This window comes from Equus quagga, chromosome 5 (genome assembly GCF_021613505.1).
Source record: "Equus quagga isolate Etosha38 chromosome 5, UCLA_HA_Equagga_1.0, whole genome shotgun sequence".
In the NCBI taxonomy this organism is placed as follows: Eukaryota; Metazoa; Chordata; class Mammalia; order Perissodactyla; family Equidae; genus Equus; species Equus quagga.
The window spans coordinates 56,179,411-56,201,800 of record NC_060271.1 but is presented as its reverse complement, the minus strand read 5'-3'; the positions used below and the strand labels follow the sequence as shown (position 1 = coordinate 56,201,800).

Sequence of the window (22,390 nt, the reverse complement as noted above, 5' to 3'; positions counted from 1 at the left end):
CACACCAGTTCTCTGCTGGCGAGAAACCATAGTGGAGGAGATGGGGAAAAGATTCCACTTTAAACCCAGTTCAGAGTTTTGATATTATATGGGACTGGACATTTCAAGCATCAGACTGATGCTGTTGAGTAAATTAGAGTGACAACAGGGCTTCGTATCACTGAAGGATTTCTAGACAGGCCAGGCTGCCTGCTCAAATGCTCATTCAGGAGAGAAAGAATCACCCATGGGCAGGTCCAAAGGGACGTGGGAAACAAAGATGAAGTGACTGTGTGATTACTCCCCTGGCTCCTGCTGGTCACACGTGTGTGCATGTGTGTGCGAGAATGCAAATGAACTCTGGTGGCTATATCTCTGGACAGTGAGGCTATAGCCAGTATTTATTTTCTTCTCTTTATACACTTTTCTCTAATTCCCACATTTTCTATTAAGGGAATATATTACTTTTGCAATCAGAGAAATATCAGCAACTGCTACTTTAAAAAAGGAAGTCGGTGGTACGGAAACTCCCTAACCCGTGTAAGCTGTCACTTGCACCAGGAATGAGCATCACCCACCACATGCCCAGGACTGCCACAAAGAGCAAGAAACAGTCCAACATCTGCACAGGAACTTGGTGTGGGATCTGGAGTCAATCCATTCCCAGGGGAGGAGGGAGGAAATGAGAATTGGGTATTTTGTTGTTTCTCTTGTAAACATGCTTTGGGATCATATCCTTTTCCCCTTCCTCTCCCTTCTGCATTTGGTCACAAATTCGGCAGCACAGGCTCCCTTCCCAAGATCAGCGTCACTGAACTGGCCCGTCCTTCAGGCAAATTCCCAACGCGAACTGAAGCGGTACTTTAGCGTCCTGGGGAATGCATTCTAAGGGAAGGATTAAGATAAAAATGCTAAATAAACGTCCATTTCACACACTGGAGTCTCTTCTTAACTTTTTCTTTGGAACACTCTGCAGTGGAACCTCCTCCCTAGGGGTGAAACAACTTACAAGGAAATCTAAAAAAGATTTTGGAAAAAAGAGTCTGATTTCTTAGAAAAGGAAGCAGGGGTCATACAGAGGCAGAACACGTCAAGCTAAAATGACCCCACTTCCATCTGATGAGGCTGCCAGGCAGGTAGATAAGGACAATGCTGTGGCGGCAGGATAGCCAGAACCCAGCAAAGCCTTTGAGGAAGTGGCCTAATATGCCAAGTGACGAAATGGCCAAGTGTGGGCTGAATGATAAGATAGCCCGGGATTCCTGGCTGGTTGGAAGACCTTACTCAGAGACACCTCGTGAGCTCCAGGGCGTGCCTGATGCCTTGTATGTGCCCATCTTGCTTGTGACTTATTGAATGAAAAGATAAGAGATCACACTTTTGAAGCATGTGAGCTTCACCGGGTTGAGAAGACTGGATGACCTGCCTAAGATTCAAGGAGACAGTGATAGATAGACTGCAACTCAAGACTAAGAGGCTGAACTACAAGAGGAGGAAGGGAGTAGCCACTGTCGGGTTCAAATCATACCTGCATAACGACGAGAATCTGACAACCGCGACAACAATATTTTGTATTCACATGGAGTATTTCATAGTTTACAAAGCAGTTTTGGGAGGCTTAACTTGACTCCCGATTTTGATTCATGTGAAAAAATACTTAAGGGTTGTTTTTGTTGACCACAAGTTTAAAATGAAACCGACAGAGTGACATGGAAGGATGAAAGCCAACCGTAGCCAAAACTACAGAAAGTAACAGCCCCTGTCCCCTGAGTACTCCTGAGGAGGTGGGCTGTCCCTTTGGGACCCCCTACCTTTCGAGAGGAACATCAATCAGTTGAAGTCATAATGAAACAGCTGGGCAGGAAGGTATACATTTGGGAGCCAGGAGTATTCAGAGTGGAGAAGGGGAGAAAGGGAGATGTAAACAATTATTTTAAATATTTGAGCAGGTGACATATTAGAAGCTTCTACTACATATTTTATAATTACCAAAAGTGCACAACTTCCACCAACAGCCATAAGTTTCAGGGATGAAGATTTTGGCTAGACGAATGGATCTAAAAACGTCAGTGTTTTGGAAACAACATTGGAATCCACAGACTTGCTGGTGGGGAGGAAACGTGGAGCAACCACTTTGGAAACCAGTTTGGCCCCATCCCCAGATATCAGTCACATGATTCTCAGCCCACAAGCTCATTCCTGGACACGCCCCCAAGAGCACATCTTCACGTGCACAGCAGGAGACACGCGCACGAAAGTTCACCACAGCAGGAAGTGGAAACGCCCCAAATGCTTATCAACGGGAGAGTGGGTGAGTAAACTGTGAAATATCACACAACAATCAAATGAATTTAGATGACCGTAATATAGTGTTAAGTGGAAAAAGTCCCCAAAGAAGACAATAGCATGATATCTTTTTGTAAAGTAAGCCACAAAAATTAAAAATATGCTTTTTTGAAATACATATATGAAATAAGTCAGAGAAAACCAAATACTCTATCATCTCAGTTATACGTGGGAACTAAAATAAAGAAAACAAAAGAACAAAAAACCCCAAACTCACAGAGAAGAGATTGGTGGTTGCGAGAGGTGGAGGGTAGGCAAAATGGGTGAAGGTGATCAAAAGATTAAAAAAAAAGAAAAGAAAGGGAAAGAAATGCATACAAATACATGGACTAAAACCCTTTTTAAAAAGGCAAGAAAATGATGAACAGTTGACAGTTCCCACGAGGGAGGACGGCAGGGAGGGGACGTGGGGGAACTGGCAATGGGGTTCATTTCGGGTGGTGGGTTCACAGCTATTTATCACATTGTTAAAAAAGAACTAAATAAGCAGACGGAATCAGGCCACACCCGGATCAACGATGAGAGTGGGTCACGAACCAACTCAATTCTGTCTACCTGAAGACCACTGGAAAAGAGGGAGAAGGAAGGGAAGGAACGCAGCGAGGAAGAGAAGGAGGAGGGGATTGAATTGGCAGCATCATGGCCTGGTGAGCAAGCCCCTTGTCACCCACATCATTTCAGCCCAAGCCAGGCGGTGGCCCAGAGCGGTATGGGGTATGGTTGTGCAGGCTGTGAGCTGCACCAAGGCCCCTGACGAGGAGTCGAGTGGGTTTTCATCAGCCTGTGCTCTGCTTGCCAAGCCACAGATCCTGGGGTGGGCCTGTGTTTGCCCAGAGGACGAGCAGCTTCCTCCTCACAGAAACATGCTGCCCCCACCCAGCTCTAAGCTCCTCGGCTGTCTGCCCGGAGCGGGCATTTTGTGCTCCTAGAAAGCTCCCAGCCAGGGGTGCTTTCAAGGGATCTTGCACTGGGTGTGGAGTTGGACCAGTGACCTCAACGGTCTCTTTGAACTCAAGGATCTTTTTGAGGGAATAGCAAGTAGAAAGAGGTCTGACCCACAATTCAGGAGACTGGATTTGCCACCACGCACGGCAACTAGCTGTGGGATCCTTGACCTTAATCACTCCTCATTTGTTTTCTTAACTCCTATGCTACCGCCTCAGCTAATGGCTGTGACACAGGACAAAGCATTAAAGATGCTAACTGTTTCCTCTCCACCCACACATCCTTTCTCTGCGCCTCTCTTGCCGGCAGACTGTGACAGTGTCGGGCACCGGGGCAAAGGCCAGGTACAGCCTCACGGGAAGCCCCACATGAGCAGCCATATTGGGACATCGGGAAGCCGTGGAGGAAGCCGGCTTCTGGGAAGGGGCGTGGAGCAGGCCAGTGGAGGGAAGCGGAGCCCAGTCGTTTAAGGATACATCGGACGGAGAGAGAGGAGAAGGCTGGTGACTTAGAATCCAGTCGCGGGCTGTCTGAGATGGGACCCACCAGCCACACATGGCTATTGAGCACCTCAAATGTGGCTAGTCAGGATTGAGATGGGCTACACGTGCAAAATACACACCGGATTTTGGAGATTTAGCATGAAGAAAAGAATGAAAAAATAACTCACTGATTTTTAAAGATTGATTCTTGATGATTTAATATTGAAATGATAATATTTTGAATATTCTGGATTAAACTTAAAAATCATAAAAAACTAGTTTCACCTTTTGAAAACTTTAAAAGTGAGCATCTTAGAATATTTAAAATTATATCTATGGCTCCTTTTACACTTCTACTAGGCAGCCCTGGACTAGATTCTATAAGCCCCCGTCAAACTTCCTGCAATTGGACTAGATGAGCTATCCCTTTTCCTTTAAAAAATTCCCCTTTTAGCCTCTTTTGAGTGGCTGTCTGTCTATTCCCGAAAACCAGATGGAAAAGTGCCTTGAAAATAAATTCAATGCACTATATGATTGAAAGTTATTATTATTGTTACTTTAATAACAATTAAGTCCCTTGATTCTATTAATTCTTTCCATCAACAAATCCTATTGCCTCTGTCTTCCAAATATACCTAGAATTTAACCCCTTCTCACCACATCTCCTGTTACACCCCTGTCCACCTCCTGCACGCCTGGGCTCTGCTCACCTCCCTGATTTGACCTCCTAGTCAAATCTCCGATCTCCTTCTTCCAGTCATTGCAGCCTCCATGCTGCTTGGGCTTCCTCCTGCCTCAGGGCCTTTGCATTGGCTCTTTCTGCACTGCTCTTTGTTTATATATCACATACTCACTGCCTCATCTCTTGGAGTCTGGACTCAACTGTTACTCCTCAGGAAGGCCTTCCTTAAAATTACAACTCTTCCCCTAACCTAAGACACACACACACTCAGAGCCCTGATGTCCTTCTGCTCTATATTTCCCCTTAGCATTTATATCATCTAATACACTACATATTTCATCTCATTTATCTGTCTCTCTCGACTCTAACATAAGTCCAATAAGGGCGGGAATTTGTCTGTCTTGTTCGTTGTTGCATCCCCAGCATCTCAAACAGTGCCTGCCACACAGCCGCTGCTCAGTGAACATCTGCTGACTGTGGAGGGTCTCAGAGAGACTGTCCTCGTGCTAACGTTGCTTTATATTGCATGGTCTAAGCAGAGATTCCGACAGGGCTCTTAACCTTCAGAGAAAACCTTTAAGAGCCAGAGTGCCCTGAGCACAACCACGTTGTGGGAAACCTCAGTCGTCTGACACGACAAGGTGGCTCTTCGAGCTTATATGGTGCTGAGCTTCATCCTTTCTGTGCGGGCAGTCACGGCGCAGCACACCTGGCTGAGTACCTGGAGTATCTGCAGCTGCCCCAGTTGCATTCTCTTGGGTGTCACCCCATTCTTTACCTTTCTTGGCCCCTCTGGATGAAGTGTGGACAAAGGGCAGAATGGCCTTTCGATGGAGATGAAGAAGTGTGCTAACCATCTGGTTGGCTTTCTCAGCGTGAAGCCAATTATACCCACTGAGAACCTACTAGGCCCAAATAAATTCTAACCTTTTCTCCTCAATTACCTTGCACACTCTTTTTTTGCTCAGTGAACACCGTATTTTCGTTTTCACAACCTACCTTCCCAAACGTGGCGGGTTTGACTTGGTTCTGAGCACTTTGCCCACAGGTCTCCATGTAAATCTCATACATGAGGCAGCGAGGCACACTGTACCCTTTGCAGATACAGAAATTGTCAACCAACCTGGGGGAGAGGAAGACAAGGATGAGGAAATTGGCATCTGTTTTACTAGAGCAGGACATTTGGGTAAGGATCAATGGTCAGACACAAGGGTGGGACCCAATTAAGTGACATATGTTTAATTTATTGAATGCAAAGGTTCACCAGTCAGCATCAATAATGTACCTTTTGTTCTCAGCCCAGGGCCGAGTATATTGATTGTGGGCCTTTAGATGATTGACATGGTGGGATGTTCTGCTTTTGCTTTTGGTTTTGGCTTTGGTGTGTAGGCGTGTTAAAAAGAAGCCCAAATTATTGGGCTCAGCAGATATTATTTCATGTACCTTTACAAAGGTTTCAGCCCAGTTCTTTATAACTAAAAAGTGGGGAAGTATTTACTCACTAAAACACAAGACAATACCCCCTCGCAGAGTTTTTCACCCCTGCAGGTGACTGCTGGAGCCAGCATAGCTTTCCAGTTGCCCTGTGCCTGTGACCCAGAGCATGCGTGACCAGTTCTTCCCAACTCCTTTATTTCCTGTGGGGTACAGAGCTAAGGGGCCCAACTGCCCCAATGTTCCCGGGCCCTGGGGCAGGTGGGGATCCCCTAGCAAGGAACGAGTGGCTCTGCCTGTGGCTCACCGCTCACAGCCGGTCTCAAGGGGACAGCCAGGTGCCTGTTTCAGCAAGAGGTGTGTGAGTGTGTGGGGGCAAGTAGTGAGGGTGACAAGGGTCAGAACGTGTGGTCTATAGTGACACGCAATCACAACCTTCTCGTTCGTGGTGGGGGATGGACTGTCACGCTGCTCCTCATTCTTTTAAAGAAATACGTAAGGCAAGCCAGCATAATCTTTAATCACAGAAGAATTTTTTACCAGAGAATTTACCAACAATATACCTTCTCCTTTCTTATTGATAATACACAGTTTATTTTCTGGGATGAGGCATGCTGAGGCCGAAATTTACTCTCCTTGAGAGCTGAAGACCACACTCAACAACTGTTCACCCCATTGGCTTCTAGAAGCAGGAAAAATCAACATATGGAGTTGGGGGGTGACTCTCGGCCCTGGATTGGTTTCCTAAGGTAACAAACTACCGCAGGCCAGTGGCTTAAACAACAGAGATTTATTCTCTCACAGTTCTGGAAGCCGAACGTCCAAACTGAAGGTGTTGGCAGGGTGGGTCCCTCCAGAAGCTCTGAGGAAGAGTCTACTCTAGCTTCTCTCCCAGCTTCCGGTGATGGCCGGAAGCCTTCGACATTCCTGGCTTGTGGATGCATCACTCCAACAGCTGCCTCGTCTTCACTCGGCCTTCTCTCTGAGCGTCCTCTCTCCTCTTCTTGTAAGGACACCAGCAAGTGGATTTAGGGCCCACCCTAATCCAGTGTGATCCCATCTCAACTGATGACATCTGGAAAGACCCTATTTCCAAGTAAGGTCACATTCTGAGATCCTAGATGGACCCGCATTTTGAAGGGACACTATTCAATCCAGTACAGGCCCACGGAAGGGATTTTCTGAGCATCAACCACAATGTCACTGTGGGGACCTGACACTTCAGACACCTCACAGTGGTTTAAACACAGCTCCTGTGCGACCGATCACTGGGCTCCAGGTTGACTACAGGGTAATGTCCATGGAGGGGAAGAGGAGATTCACACATCAAGGTGAGAACTGTGCTTCTCTTGTTAAGATGCCACCTGTTGATATATGAAAACCTATACCTGAAGTGTCACAGAAAAGTGTCAGCTAAGCTTGGGGAGCTGCAGCAAACGTGACAGACCCTCAGTTCAAACACACGTTTGTATGTTCATCTCTATTACCGATTCAGTCTCCTTCAGAAAGAAATGTACAAAATACACCTTAAAATGAACTCTAGTTTAAATTTTTGTAAATTGTTCTTCCTTGTCACAGAAATTCATTTGCCTGAGGTCTCTGTGAACTGTTGTCCTCCTATTTCAAAATGACACTGCTGAGTCTGACTCTTATCCGGGTGGACATGTAAGGCCAAATAACATTATCAATAAGAATAACAATAAAGGTCTGTGATAAGAGGTTGTTCTCTGCCACACGCATAAGGAAAGGGCCGCGTCTGGTTTGAGCCCTGTGCGGCTGCTTGGTGACTTTGTTGCTTTGGTCCTGGCTTCTCTAGGAGATTTGCCCCCTTCCCGACCAGGTGCCCTTGATTGTTTCCCCAAAGTTCCCAGCCAGATCTCAGAGGCTGGCCTGTGGCAGGCGGTCAGCGTCCACTCACTGCACAGATGCAGAGCTGGAGAGCGGGCTGTCGTTCGTCCTGCAGGAGCGTCTCTGTTCAGAGTCATGCCTTTACTTCAGCACAAACAGTAGCTGCTTCAGCATTTCATCTCCACATGCGTAGGAAATTATGATCACGACCATTAACAAGGGCTTTGCACCTCACAGATTTAAATTCTGGCTCTGAGATGCCTCAAGGAGTTTTTGTGACTAGAAAGTGAGTACTTGATGTGCCTAGAACACTGGCTGCACATGGAAACTCTTATTGTTACCGTTTTACATCCACCACCAAATCCTAAATGGAAGCAGGGAAAACGTCCATGCTGGCTGACTAGCAGCACAGAAGCACCCAGATATCTGAGTACCAAGTACCTGAGCTTGACTTACAACTACATGTGTGTCCAAGGAGAGGCTGAATGGGGAACGTGCAGGGAGCAGTGCTGGGCAGACTTCCTGCAGGTGACACCAGTCAAAGGTTTTACACGGTGCCAACAAAATGTCCTTTGGTGATACACGATTACAAAGCCTGTCCGAGTTTGGAGTGGATCAGATCACTAAATTCCTTGCTTAGCTGAATAATAACAGTATTTTCCAGGTCTCACTATCAGACAAAGGCGATTGCTAAGATCTTGAGAACATTCACGATGTTCTCATTTCAAGTGGCGGACAATCTGAAAATTGCCAGCTTCAGAGCACACACACCTGGTCCTTCAGTTCCCACATTTTCTGAGTGCTCCTTTTTGTCGTAAAGAAAAATGGAATGAACCCCTGCACAATGGGAATTATAGTACCTTTGATTCAGCCTGATCAAAAGCTACTATGAATTCTATACCTTTCAGAATAAATTGGCATTTTATGAATTTCCAAAGAGTCTGCAGAAATTTGAAAAAGTCATATCGATAGGCGAGAGATAGCCAGGCTCGGCATGCAGAGGGATTACACGATGCTTAGGGTTTCGCCTGAGGTCTGAAGCCTGGGGTTCCACCCAGTCAGACGTGTTGAGCCTGCACCCCTCAGCAGGGGAAGTCAGACCGCTGCTCTTCATCCCTTTGTGCTTCCAGAGGTCTGACCACTTCTCTCGCCATTTTTGCAGCCCTTCTGATCCGTGAAGCAGAACCTTCTATTACAGCTGCTCCTTAAGACAGTGTAGCTTCCTGCAGGACCTTCTTTTTCCTTGGAGGATTTTATCATATGCTGATGACAATGGCCCTGAAGTCTCTAAGAAACATTGGGGACCAATCAAGCGACTGATCAGAAAGTCAAACAAGGAAGCAATGCGAAAAAGGAGTGCTTCTCCCATGAGACAACCACCAGCGCCCTCCCTGGTCTTTCACTCGAAGCCTGTGGAAACTGGCACGCAGTACCCTCTGCCCCTCTTCCAGGAAGCTGGTCTCCTTGGGCATCTTCTAAATTCCTCCAGGACGCCAAGGCTCTGGATTACAAACTGAGGGGCTCTGTTGTGGTTTTTAAAAAAATTATTTATTTTTAAAGTTGTGGTAAAAAATCTATATATATTTTAAAATACACAGTTCAGAGGCATTAAGTGCATTCACATTGCTGTGCAAGCATCACCACCATCCATGCAGAGGACTTTTCCTCTTGCAAAACTGAAGCTCTGTTCCCATTGAGTACTAACTCTCTATGCCCCTCCCCCAGCCCCTGGCAACCACCATTCTACTTTCTGCCTCTATGAATGTGACTACTCTAGGAACTTCATGTAAGTGGAATCATACAGTATTTGTCCTTTTGTAACTGGCTTATTCATTTAGCATAATGTTTTCAAGCTTCGTCTGTGTGTAGTATGTATCAAAATTTCATTCCTTTTTAAGGGTGAATAATATTCTATTACGTGTATAGATCACATTTTGTTTATCCATCTACCTGTTGATGAACACTTGGGTTGCTCTCACTTTTCGGCTATTGTACATGATGCTACTATGAACAGTGGTGTACAAATATGTGTTCAAGGCCCTGATTTCAATTCTTTTGGGTAGATACCCAGAAATGAAATTCCTGGATCATACAGAATTTTTTTGCTGAGGAAGATTTGCCCTGAGCTAATATCTGTTGCCAATCTTCCTCTTTTTGTTATGTGAGTCACCGTGACAGCATGGCCACTGACAGAGGAGTGGTGTAAGTCTGCGCCCAGGAACTGAACTGGGCCACCAAAGCGGAGCATGCCCAACTTAACCACTAGGCCACTGGGGCTGGCCCTGGTAAATCTACTTTTAAGTTTTCAAGGAACCGTCATACTGTTTTCCACAGTGACTGTACCATTTTACATTCCCATCAACAGTGCACAAGAGTTCCAATTTCTCTACATCCTCAACACCACCTGTTGTTTTCTATTTCTGTTTGTTTAATAATGGCCATCCCAATGGGTATGAACTGGTTGGAGCTGTGGTTTTAACACCAATGTTAAAACCACCAGTGCCAATGATCTGTTCAACATTCCGCTCCATAGACTGAACACTTCCCACAGGAAATGATGCCCCTCCTCACCCTCCATTGTCCCTCTGCCCCAAACTTGAAGAGCATGACCCCTGCGGGTCAGTGATCTGTAGGGGCAGGAATTCCTGGCATGGGACTTCATTTTGTTGGGCTCACTGTTAAAATGGTCTACACCATCCTAAGTGATTGAGGGCACTTGCATTTTGTGCAGCCTACATTCTGTCAGTTCACAAACAACCTTAGGAGGATGTCCAGGTATTTTTTTGAATCTCTAATCATTCTTTCAAGTCTCTGCAGCATAATGCAAACCCCAGAAACTCTCATTTACTAAATGGTGACCTGAAATAGTCGACAAAGGCATCCTCAGAGTCGTTTCTTCTACGAAGCCCATATGCTGCGGGGTCCAAGTTAGTCAAACGGCGCACTGCTGTGTAACACTCTGGAAAGACTGGGTGCTTTGATATTTATTCCTTTGATTTTTTCTCTTATGCAAGATAAAATATATCAAACATTTTCTTGTGGGGGGGAGGGGTAATCATTTAGGCCTTTTTCGGTTGTAATCACAAACACACTCTTCATTTCTCTATCTCACTCACCTAACTTTTTTAGGAAGTCTTTCCTGAGAAATATTCCTTAAAATTAAAAAAAAAAAGTCATCAGATATCTACCAGTTATTCACCTTATAAACTAAGGCTTTAGGGCTGGTTTCAATTATTTTCCTATTTATGAAGAGCTACATACCCATGAGTTCATCAGTCCCAAGGGCTAAGGGTATTTTTCTTTCCAGTTTTTTCTGCCTCTATTTAAACAGCCAGAAGTGAATTTCACAAACAATGTGGAATGCATTGTTAAAGCTAAAAATTGCTTTGCTTTAAGTTAGAAAACATCCTAGTCTGGATCTCACACTAAGAGAAAACATTTCCTCCCCGGGCCCACGCCCACGTGCTTTTAGATGTATCTGTAAGCGCCGTCCACTAACAAGCCCCCCGGTGGGGGGCAGCCTGGATTACTTCCCGCGGGAAGTGTGGCCCACAGGGAAGCCCCCAGATGGAAAGTCCACAGCGGCCCATCGCCGACTCCAGACCCGGAGGCCTTTCCAGGCGGGTGTGTGTCCAGTCCTTTCCAGGTCTGTGAGTGTGTGTGTGCGTGTGTCCAGTCCGGTCCGCGGCTTGGGCGAGCCAGCATGAAAAGGCGCTGGTCCTGGGTGTGAGCGGCTGTCCTTTTAGACCTTTATCCGGGCCCCGGGGCGCAGGCGGTGGCTCCTCGCACTTGGCATTGGCCCGAGGTCCCGGGGGCGGCCGCGGAGGGAGCGACTCTTGCCCCTTGCCTTGCCCCACGTCTTCCATCCTACAAGCCCGGAGCGCCCCCAGCCCCGACCTCGAAACCCGGCCCCGGTGGGCAGGCGCCCGGCCGCTCACCACTGGATGATGCCGCCGTGCAGGCCCCGGCCGCCGGCGCCGCCCGATGGTGAGGCCGGCGCGCCCTCAGCCATGGCGCAACCCCGGGCCGCCGCGCCCAGGCGGCAAGCGGGCGGCGCTGCACCCGTCCGGCCGCCACCGCTCCGCTGTGTTTACTTTAGAGCGGGGCGCGCGGCGGCGCGGGGGGCGCGGGGGGCGCGGGGGGCGCGGGGCCGACCTCGCCGGTCCCGAGCCCCGGAGTGCGCGCGGGGGGCACGCGGCGCCGGAGCCGAGCCCGCCAGCCTGGAGCCCCCGGGGCGCGGGGGCTGAGGATGCTCGAGCCATGCCTGCACCCTGCTGTGAGGCTGGGGGTCGGGGAAGGAACCGCCTCCCCCTGGATCAAAAGATCCAAAGACAGAAATACACATGGCTCTCTTCCCACCTTTCCACCAATCAGACAAACAAAAAGCAATGTATATATTTCAAATCAGGTCACAGTGTTTTATTAGCAGTGGTCTTCAACCCGGACTGCATTTTGGAATTGCTTGGGCAGCTCTCAAAAATATTGACCCCCAAACGCCGCCCCCAGAGGTTCTGGTGTAATTGGTCTGGGGGGTCGCCTGGGCAAACCAGTCTTTACGAGCTTCCCGGAGTTTAGTGATGCTAAAGTGCACCTGGGGCTGAGAGCCGCTGGTCCTGCGCGTTTTGACCGGCGGCATCAGGAATTTGGGGGAGCCAGGCCCAGGTGACTCCAGTGGCAGCATGGGTTGAGGACTGCTGCTCTAGAGTGATCCCCTAATCTGCAGCCTGGCCCTGGCAGTCCTTGCCGTCGAGAGCCATTTCTGTCAGTGTCTCCGCTGTGTGACTTGAGCTGCTCGCTCTCTCCCAACCCCTCTTCTCTCACGGGAATGGTGTGGTTGTTGTAACTGTTAAGTGAGCTGATAAATGTAGGGTGTGTGGCCTGAGTAAGAGCTGAGTCAGGACTTAAAAGTCCCTCATGAGGATTTCTTCATCTAGATGAAAAACACATTTCACAACTCAACAATGAAACAGCCCAATTGAAAAATGGGCAAAGGACTTGAATGTCTTCTTCAAAAGAAGATATACAAATGACCAATAAGCACATGAGAAGATGCTAAACATGATTAGTAGTTAGGGAAATAAAAATCGAAACCACAATGAGATACCACTCCACACTCACTGGGTTGCTATTTTGAAAAAAAAAGAAAGAAAAACAAGAAAATAAGTGTTGGTGAGGATGTAAAGAAATTAGAAACTTGCTCATTACTGGTGGTAACATAAAATGATGCAGCTGCTATAGAAAACAGGAAGTTCTCAAAAAATTGAAAATAGAATTACCATATGATCCATCACTTCCACTTCTGGGTATGTACCCAAAAGAAAGGAAAACAGGGACTTGAACAGATATTTGTAATTTGTACCCCCATATTCACAGCAGCATTATTCATAATAGCCTAAAGGTGGAAGCAACCCAAGTGTCCATCAATGGGTGAACAGATAAACAAAATGTGGTGTATACACCCAATAGAATATTATTCAGCCTTGAAAAGGAGTGAAATTCTGATCTATGCTGCACATGGATGAACCTTGAAAACATTATACTAAGTGAAATAAGCAAGATACAAAAGGATGACTCCACTTGTGTGAAGACCTGGGATAGTCAAACTCACAGAGACAGAAAGAACAGTGTTTGGCAGGGCCTGTGGGGAGGAGAGAATGGGGAGCTGTTGTTTAATGGGTGCAGAGTTTCAGTTTGGGATGATGAAGAAGATTAATACCCAATAGTGTTACCACCCAAGGGAAGGGGGGCGTCTGCCCACTGCAAGACATGCCAATAGTTGAGAGGCAAGGTGGTGGGAGAGAAGGGACTTTATTACAGCTTGCTAGCAAGGGGGAGGATGGCCGACTAATGTCCGAAAGAACCGTCTCACAGAACAAAGACTACAGGCCAGTTACATAGGGGGCTGGTCTCCGGGTGGGGCCATCCATCTGATCTCCAGGTGGGGCAGACATCTGGTCTAAGTTCCTGATAGTCTTTTGTTTTACTGGATGTGCATCAGAGACTGGAGTAATGCCCTATACCCAGATCTTTCAGTTGTCATTGATGATGTCTATCAGCATAGACTCTGCCCGGGGGTCATCACATTCCTGAAGACTCACAAGAACAAAGTTGTCAATTTATTGCAGCTGAGAGCAGCCATAAACTCTACAGAGCATGTCTGGGTTAGTCAATCAGAGGTCATTCAAAGTTACAATATGGTTTGTTTTCTACAATATGGCTTCCCTTAGGTCAACTTTGTGTTGAGCCAGTATGAACTGTTGCATCACAATATAAATGTACTTGATGCAGTGAGTCGTACACTTAAAAATGGTTACAATGGTAAATTTTGTATTATATATATTTCACCACACAAAAAAATTTGCGTCAAAAAAAAAAAAAGAAAAGAAGAAAACCACTAGGAAGCTGGACAGAGATCATTGAACAAACAGCGTTGACGGCCTTGCGCGTAGCAGCACCGGGACATAGTTGTCGGGGCATACCAGAGGTCTCCAGGGCTGGTGCTGTCCCTCCAGTGGGGACACCGTTGTCAGGGCATCAGGGACAAGGCTCCAAGTGCAGTTCCAGAGGAGAGATCGCAGGAGATTCACTGAAGAGCCTGAGCCTTAAAGTTGGACCTGGTCGCAGCAGCCAACCCTGATGGCGTCTGGTTCTCCTCTGTGAGCTGTGCTAGGGAGCAGCCTGGTCCTGAAGCTTGGGGAGGGTTTTCAGGGGAGAGTAGGGGCGGGGCACGCGGGTACATGAGAAGGACTTAGAATCAACAAGTGACGGGGGCCACCATTTGCCCTCTTTATCTTCCCAGCTGAATTTCCTTGTTCAGGGCTAGCAGCTTTAAAAAGCCATCCAGCGGGGGACAGTTGACGCTACATCAGCCCCTCTCAGGCCAGAATCCAAGGGAAGCGGCATCTGGAGAGACTCCATGACCTGGCAAAGATGGGAGGCCAATGTGTGGGTAAGAAACAGGTTGGCAGCAGCTGGTTTCAGGCAGTACCAGGAGACTGCTGAATGGGGAAAGCTGAATGGCAGCTGTGATGGAGGATTAGCAGGGGGAGACAACAAGGTGAAAGGATCTAGAAGGTTCTCCAAGGCAGCTCTCTTGAGGTCAGCCCTTCTCTGGTTGTTTCTAGAAGAGGTGGTAGGTCCCTTAGGAGCTTGGGCAGGAGCCTGGGAGGCTCCTTCATCGGCTTTGCTTTGCCCTGCGTGCTCATGTCCTGGGCCTCCTACAGCGGTGCAGGTCTTTCCCAGTGGCCTGTGGAAGCCAAGAGGATGGCTCCTTCCATCCCTCATGCTGGTCCTGCAGCAGCTCCCTGCCACCCCAGAAACTTCCCAAGATGCACACCCTTTTCCACAGAGACTGGAAATAACCAAGAGAAGAGCCTAGAGTTATTTAGGGCTGACTTGAGGCCTTATTATGTCACAGCTGATTACATAACGTTTGCGTTTTTACTGAGCCCCAGTCAGTAGCAGGCACTGGGACAGACCTTGGAAATACAGCGGGACACCATGACCCTCTGGTTGACCAGTGGTCTCTTTGCTGTTTCCTGCATCAAAAATCAGATGCTATGCACTGCAAACATCACCTCACCTTGCTCCAGAGCTGTTGAGGCCTGTTAGTGAGAAGACTATAGAAATGAGGCCATGGGGTCAATTTCACACCCTCCACCCAAAGGACCAGTTAGTTTCATCCGTGACAGGTGACAGCTGGTGTCCCTAGTTTGCCCAGCCATCTCACAGAGGCAGACTCTGAGTAGGTACGTGCTAATACACTTACAGTCTTAGATTTATTCAAGGCTTATGCCTTCCTAATGTGCTAAATGTGCAAAGGACCTTTACTCCTGCACACGACTGTTTTACTAGCAGCGTAATTAAGGCTTTCATTTTGGTTGAGCATAGAGCCACATAGGCTGGTAAGTAGAATTAGGTATAAAATTCATTTTCTTTTCAAAGAGTGTTTAACTGCAACTGACATAGCAAAAAACTTTGTTTTGTGGCAGTCACTGATGAGACAGCCGGACTTATGTATATGCTGTCTCATACCTGACAAGCCCAGTCTCCCTCTAACTCAGGTCCGCATCTTCCCTTTAATGTCCTGTACCATTACAAGGGAAAAGAAATCCTAAAGTTTATGTCAAATAGAGTTCCAATTCCTTATGTCACCTTTTATGCACACAAAGCTTTCTCTTCCTCTGCCAGAGAATATAGCTCTTTCAGTTGAACAGTGATTTCTTTTGCCTACTTCAGTCTAATTGGTTTCTAGATTATCCAGTTAGTCTCATTTCACCTTCTAAAAGGTCGCCAGCTGTGCCTTATCCTTGCACAAAACCATCTCTAATTTGGGGTGCTTAATTTCATTCAATCCATACAATTATTCATTTTCTGTGGATGTGCCAGTTGTCTTCAGGCAGTAGATGTATTTTTAAATAAAGGTAATGAGTATAATGGATTCGGTCAAGAATGTAGAATGTAGTTACCATCTGCATGGACCGAGCATTACAGAGAACAGACAACTGTCATATTTCATTTTCGCCTGGAAGAGACTCTTAAAATCAGTGGGCTCTAACCCAATAAGCCGTGGAGACTTTCAAACTACACTGGAGCAAAGCAATCTTATTTGAGAGATTCTGAATCGCTATCATACATTAACATTTTCCTTGGTCTAGATTCACTTTCTGAGTGTCTGGCTCATGGTCTAGTTGAAATTGATGGGAACAACACATTCACAGGTGTGTGTGTAATGGGAAAACCCAACTGCACACGAAGTGTGTCTCTCCCATTTCTCGATCTGAAATCCCTGATTTGGAGCACCTCAGAGACATGCCACTTCTGTAGAAGTTGTTTCCCACTGACCCACAGTTTTCCTTTTCTCTTTGTGCAGAGGTCACGTGAACGGCTGGCTGCCTGTGGTGTAACAGCATTATCTGCAGAGGAACTCTAAGAATGTGTGGAACGAGAAGGAACAGCCTTCATGCATCACAGAATGCTCGTAAATTGTACTTTGTAGAGTAAAACATTTGAATTCTTTTGTTACATTAAAAGTGAGATTTTTCTGGAAGTCTGATAGAAAACCAAGCGAAACAAAATGAAAAGTGGTTTCCTTTTCTCCAAAGGGAGAGTAGAAATTAAATGTCATCTTCTTAGTGCTGTCACGTAACCTCAACAGGCACTTGTCCAAATCACGATTGTGTGTGAAATCATAAATCGTATCCTAATTTAAGTAAATTTTCCAAGAGAAAGGGCAAAGGCACCTGGATTTGTATAAATAATATTTTAAAGGTTTTTATGAGTGTGGAGGAATTATTTTTTAAAAGCAATTTTAAAATGGTAGCATTCACTTACTTTTTGATGTGACAAATCTTCATCTTTCCTCACGGTTTTTTTATTCTCTTTGGTAAAAACATGCTCCAACAGCTGCTTGCTTCCTGCTGTTCTGCATGGAGTTATTTCATGATATTATCCCCACCATGAAATGAGTTTCACAAAAGCATCCCCAAACAAGATGCGTGTTTGACAGATCTTTCCGAAAACAGCTAAAGGACTGCAGACTGCTTTTCAGTTGGTGTGAGAACCCCTTCTGCTGGTTAGCAGTTGGAATTCCCCAGCAGACAGAAGTGAGAAGAATGCTTTATAAAGAGCATCTCCTGTATGCTTTGTTGCAGAATGAAAGTAAACACATCCCAATAGATGCCTAAAGATTGTTGAAGTGAAGCATGCCTTATGAAAAGAAGCAGGTCTTCACGTGGGTTACAAACCACTAATATTAAGACCCCAAAGAGCCAGCCCAAAATGCAGAGTTGTCAAGATCATCTTTCTCAAATATAATTTTCCCGTGTCATCACTGTGCCAGAGCCTAGAAGCTTGCCCACTGCCTCTCATCCGCATCCACATGCAGCTGAGTGGTCCAGGTCATACCTCTCCCACCTGCCTCTGATAATTCCCTGGCCAGACTGCTCAGCTCAGCAACACTTCTAAGAACTTGCACAGGAAGCAGATGAGCTGAGAGAAGCTGAGGCAAGAGGCCATAGAAGCCAGGCAGGGAGAGCTGGAGAGGGCAGGTGCCTGACAACCTAGTTCCAAGTGGCTCAACTCTCCCTCCAGAGGTTGAGTTCTGCAAGATTCCTCGGTGTCCTCCAGCAAACTACCTTTGCACTTGAGCTAGTTTGAACTGATTTCCTTTTCTTGTAACAAAGTGATGCATTTCTAACACCTGTCATTTATCTTCTCAGTGAAGATTCTGGGAGAATCAGGCTGCTCCCTTGCCAACGTGGAGGTGACCAGTTCGAAGTATACTTGGTGTATCATGGCTAAGCAGTGGGAGGGCCAGATTTGAGTCATTCACTCAAGTATTTTATGAAGCACCTATACGAACCATAAGCATGCTGGAGGTTGGGGAGACCTCGGTAAGGACACATTGCAATGGTACCTGCCCTGGTGGTACCCACAGCAATCCCTATCTCTGAGAGAGATACAGGAATGAAAACAGGGCTACCCCAAAAGATTCTGTAAAATAGAACACACTAGATAGTGGTTGACGTTCTAGTTAAGGACCTTGTCAGAGTGGTCACATGGCTCAGAGCCAGAGGGTGGGTGGGCCTCTTGTCAGGGAACACAGGGGAGACACAGCCAGACCTCAGGGCCCTCAGTTGTAAGAGGGAGCAAGTCCTCTAGGGAGGACGACTGAGGTCCAGTGACACCCAGCCACAGACATTGGCCGTGGTGCCACCAGAGAGAGCTGCACCCACAAGGACAAGGGCATTGCCTCTGTGTGCCGGGGCCCAGAGAAGAGGACAAGGCCTGAGAAGGGACCCATGTGGGTGGCGTTTGTCTGGAACAGGGCCAGTTGATGCTTGCCACCCTTGTGCAACTGTTTGTAGCGCTCTTTTCCATCCTGAAGAGTGCTCTGGCCTAAACCATGACTTATGTGGGCCTCCCACATGGAAAGCCACCCCTCTTCCCCATGTGGCCTAGGGCCACGTTGGGGAAAGCCAGGGAGGGAAATGAAACTGACCAATAAATCATGTTTACCTAAGGAGACTGGGCGTGATCTCAGAGCACTGACTGAATCACTATGTTGGGCTAACTCAAGTGGGTTGGACTAAAATTTAGATCCTCCCTCAGTATCCACACGCGCAGAATAGGTTAGTACCCCTTAGGGTCTCACCGATGAGCTTGTGAGGCCGGTGGAGGTGAATGGTGTTGAGGCCAACCTCATTTTACAGGGAGGAGAGGGAACTTGAAGTCCAAAGTTGTACAGCTGGTAGGTGGCACAGCACACAGAACCACAGGCTTAACCACCTCCCGGGGGCAGTCTAGGTGGCAAATTGTGGAATGGGCCCCTAAAGTAGCCACTGCCAAGGGTGGCTGTAAGGCAAAAAGAAAGAATCCACAAGGCTTTCAGCCCAGAGCCCAGCACAGAGTGAGCGCTTAGTAAACTTGTGACCGTTGCTTATTTTACAGCTTCCTTTGGAAAGAAATAGTTCAAATAGTTTCAGATATTTTGGAATTTTTGGCATGGTGATATGATTTTGATTATGTTTTTAAAGAGAATCCTTATCCATTTTGGAGATACACACTCAACTATTTACAAAGATGAGATGAAATGATGTCTGAGGGCTTCTTCAGAATAATCCTTTTGGCGGAGGTAAGGAGAAAAACGAGGAGGAGAGAGGGGCCAAGATTGGCAGGTGCTGGTAACCGCTGAAGGTGGGGGATGGGTTCGAGGAAGTTCGCCCGTCGTACTCTGCTCTCTACTTTTGCATACAAAATGTTTAAAATTGTCCAGACTAAAAAGTTTAAATATATACATCTATATTTTGAAGTTATATTCTGGGGGATGATGGGTAAAGGACATTCATACACACATAGACACACACACATACACACACACTAGTTTCCAATCTGCCTAAAACCCCCTTCAGCATGTAGAGTACTCAAACATAATACGTTATCAACAGTATAATTAGCACTAGTGTCTTTATCAGTAGGACATTATTAGGACTACAGTTTAATGTTCTGCAAAAAAAAAAAGTTTCTTTTTCAGAAACTCCCAAATACTGTGTTTCTGTGTTGGTGATTCGCAGGCGTATTGTCGTATTAAACAATCTGAGAGGTCATGCAGTGAATAAGCCTGTTTAATTTCATTTAACTTATTGTTTCCAAGCTTGTCTGCAGAATCCCACCCCCTCCCCATTTGTTTGCATAACACTGATTACCACTGGTAAATATCCTGTGGGATACCAGGGTTCCATGGAACTCACGGTGGGAAACACTGGCATGAGCTCTGTCACAGAATGAGTCAGATCTTGTGGGCTGTCCTGGGAGTTCAGGCTGCTGTTGAATAAAGTAGTGTGTGGAGGTTTGACAAAAAGGAGGCTTAGTGTCCTTGTCTCATGCTTCCTTTGTCCACTTTTCTTCTCTCTTTTCTCCCTCCCCAGGGCCCCAGTCACCCACTGCCACACACCTCGAGAACAAAAAGAGGTGGCCTCGTGAGCACATCCCTCTCTCCCACAGAAGCAGCGTCTCTGACTGGTGTGAACAGGAGGGAGTGGAGACGTTTCCACTCCTTGGGGATGGGGATGAAGGCTCGGCTCCCCTCGTTCTCTCTCCACAATTGCACACAGCTCGGGCCTTCTTATGTCAAGCAGGGTTTAAGTCAGCATTTGGCTCTATCCAAGGGGAGGTAACCGACGAAATTAAGAATACATATGTAGTCGTGTCTTCTACGTTCAGCATTCTGATATGATGCAGATAAATTGTCTCTGATTTTCCTTTGGCGACTTGAACTCTTGTTGTAGCTGTGCTTTGAAAAATACTATGAAACCTGAACAGACTGATCAGTTTAGGATTTCCTTGCTCTGGAAGTTTTATTAAAAAGTAAATAAAAGTAGTGTGATCCTAACTGCTCAAGAAATGTGCTGAGAGTCATAGAATGTTGATTCACGCTCATTTTTTTATTTATCCACTCACCACACAATCAGCCACTTCCCCTGCTGACGTCTGCAGCCCAGCCAGACGCCCACGTGCCTTCCTCCTCGTCCTTCAGGCAGCCTTTCCTCTGACAGCGGCCCCAGGGGCGTGGATTCTGGGGTCCTCTGCCCCTCGCATCCATGCCCCTCCACTTTCTCTTCTCTGTTCTTCTTTCCTTTCCCTCCCTCATCGTGCAGAGGGCTGGGTGATGATGATGAAGATTGTGATGATGCTGATGTAGACCCAGGGTTCCTTAGTCCACTTGTCGTTACCATTGTCTCGCACTTGCTCATAAAGCACTTCCATGTCCCTCCATCTATGGAATAGATATTTTTATTGTTCTGTAGGTAAAGAAGTTAAGCAGTTTGCTCAAGATCATACAGTTGTCGTTTGTATTGCAACTAAATCTGTGACCTGCCTGAATTTTCACTGTCATTTACATTTCCATCATACTCTAGATTCTCAGTTTACCAAAAATAACCACGATGACGTGACCACACACCAGAGGAATTCTTTTCTTCTCTACAAGTGTAGGCCTATAGTTTCAAATATTCGTACAGAAATTATTCAGGTTTGAACAACTCCTCTAGCCTCATCCCACTCACCTCCCTGGAGCACAGAACTTGCAGTTCCTTAAGGAGCTGCACATCTGCCTGTCTCAGGGCCTTTGCACAAGCTACCCTTTCTGCCTGGAATCTTTAGACTTCTTCTCATCCTCTCCTGGATAACTGCTGTCCGCCCTACTTCAGCTTAATCTCCCTTGTCCTGGGAGACTTCCCAGACCCCCTCTTCTTTAACCAGTTTAAGTGGGGGTTCCCCAGTGCCCTCTGATGCTCCCCTGGGCTCAACTCTGTCATAGTGCTGCTCATGCTGGGCTCTGACGGTCTGTGTGCTTGGCTGTCCTTCCTCTATAAAGTGAGCTCCTTGAGCAAGCTGACTAGCATAGTGCTGGACAGATACTGCTAGATGCTGAATAAATGTTTGTTGAATGACTAAAGTAATGAGAAATGTGCTCTAAGAAGAAATGATAGAAACTTGAGTTTTGTGTTTCTTAAATTTCTTGCATCCTTGCTTTAGCATAGTATTTTCTATTTCATAAGGTGGGGGTGGTGGTTTTGTTTGCACCCATCCTAGGAGCCGTCACTTGACCTTCCTGAGTGTGTTGCCTTTGCCACATCAGATACAGCCCACCATAGAGAGGCCCGCTGCATCTGATTTCCTCTTCAAGGAAGAAAAACAAAACAAAACAAAAGTCTCAATTTATCACAAAACCCAGCACAGGAAAGCTTAAACAATGGCTTCCAAACTCAGCTCTCACATTGCTGAAAAAGCTATTTGTCTTATACGAGGAAGAGAGTTCCTCAAGTCCAACAAAGGCAGCTCTTCTTCCCAGATAAAGCAGCTTTGCCAGGAGCGGGAGGAACATCCACAATACACGTTGATGGTCAAGTGACTTTTGCAAACCTACAAGCTAGTCAAGGGAGGAAGGGCTGTCACAGTCCCACTGAGGAGTGGATCCATTTAGTTTTGAGGGTGGGATGGACAACAGCTATGAATTCCAGCATCTTGAGACAATGCATATACACAATACACAAAAACACACCATGGAGTCATGGAATGTTTTGGAGGAAGCTGGGGTCCCATTGAGTCCCACATGGTTGTATAGAAGGTGAAATGGAGGTTCTGTCTGTATTCTCATCTTGTGCCCTCCTCT

The 22,390-nt window shown here is 46.6% G+C and overlaps 1 protein-coding gene across 1 annotated transcript in view; it reads right to left on the bottom strand.

Annotated features, from left to right (window-relative positions):
* RFX8 (regulatory factor X8) overlaps nt 1-5,505 on the bottom strand; it is a 52,105-nt gene extending 46,600 nt beyond the window's left edge. Inside the window, exon 1 of the mRNA XM_046660133.1 lies at nt 5,434-5,505. Coding sequence (XP_046516089.1) covers nt 5,434-5,505 — 72 coding nt within the window. The remainder of the gene's footprint in view (nt 1-5,433) is intronic.
* Nucleotides 5,506-22,390: the final 16,885 nt, after the last annotated feature.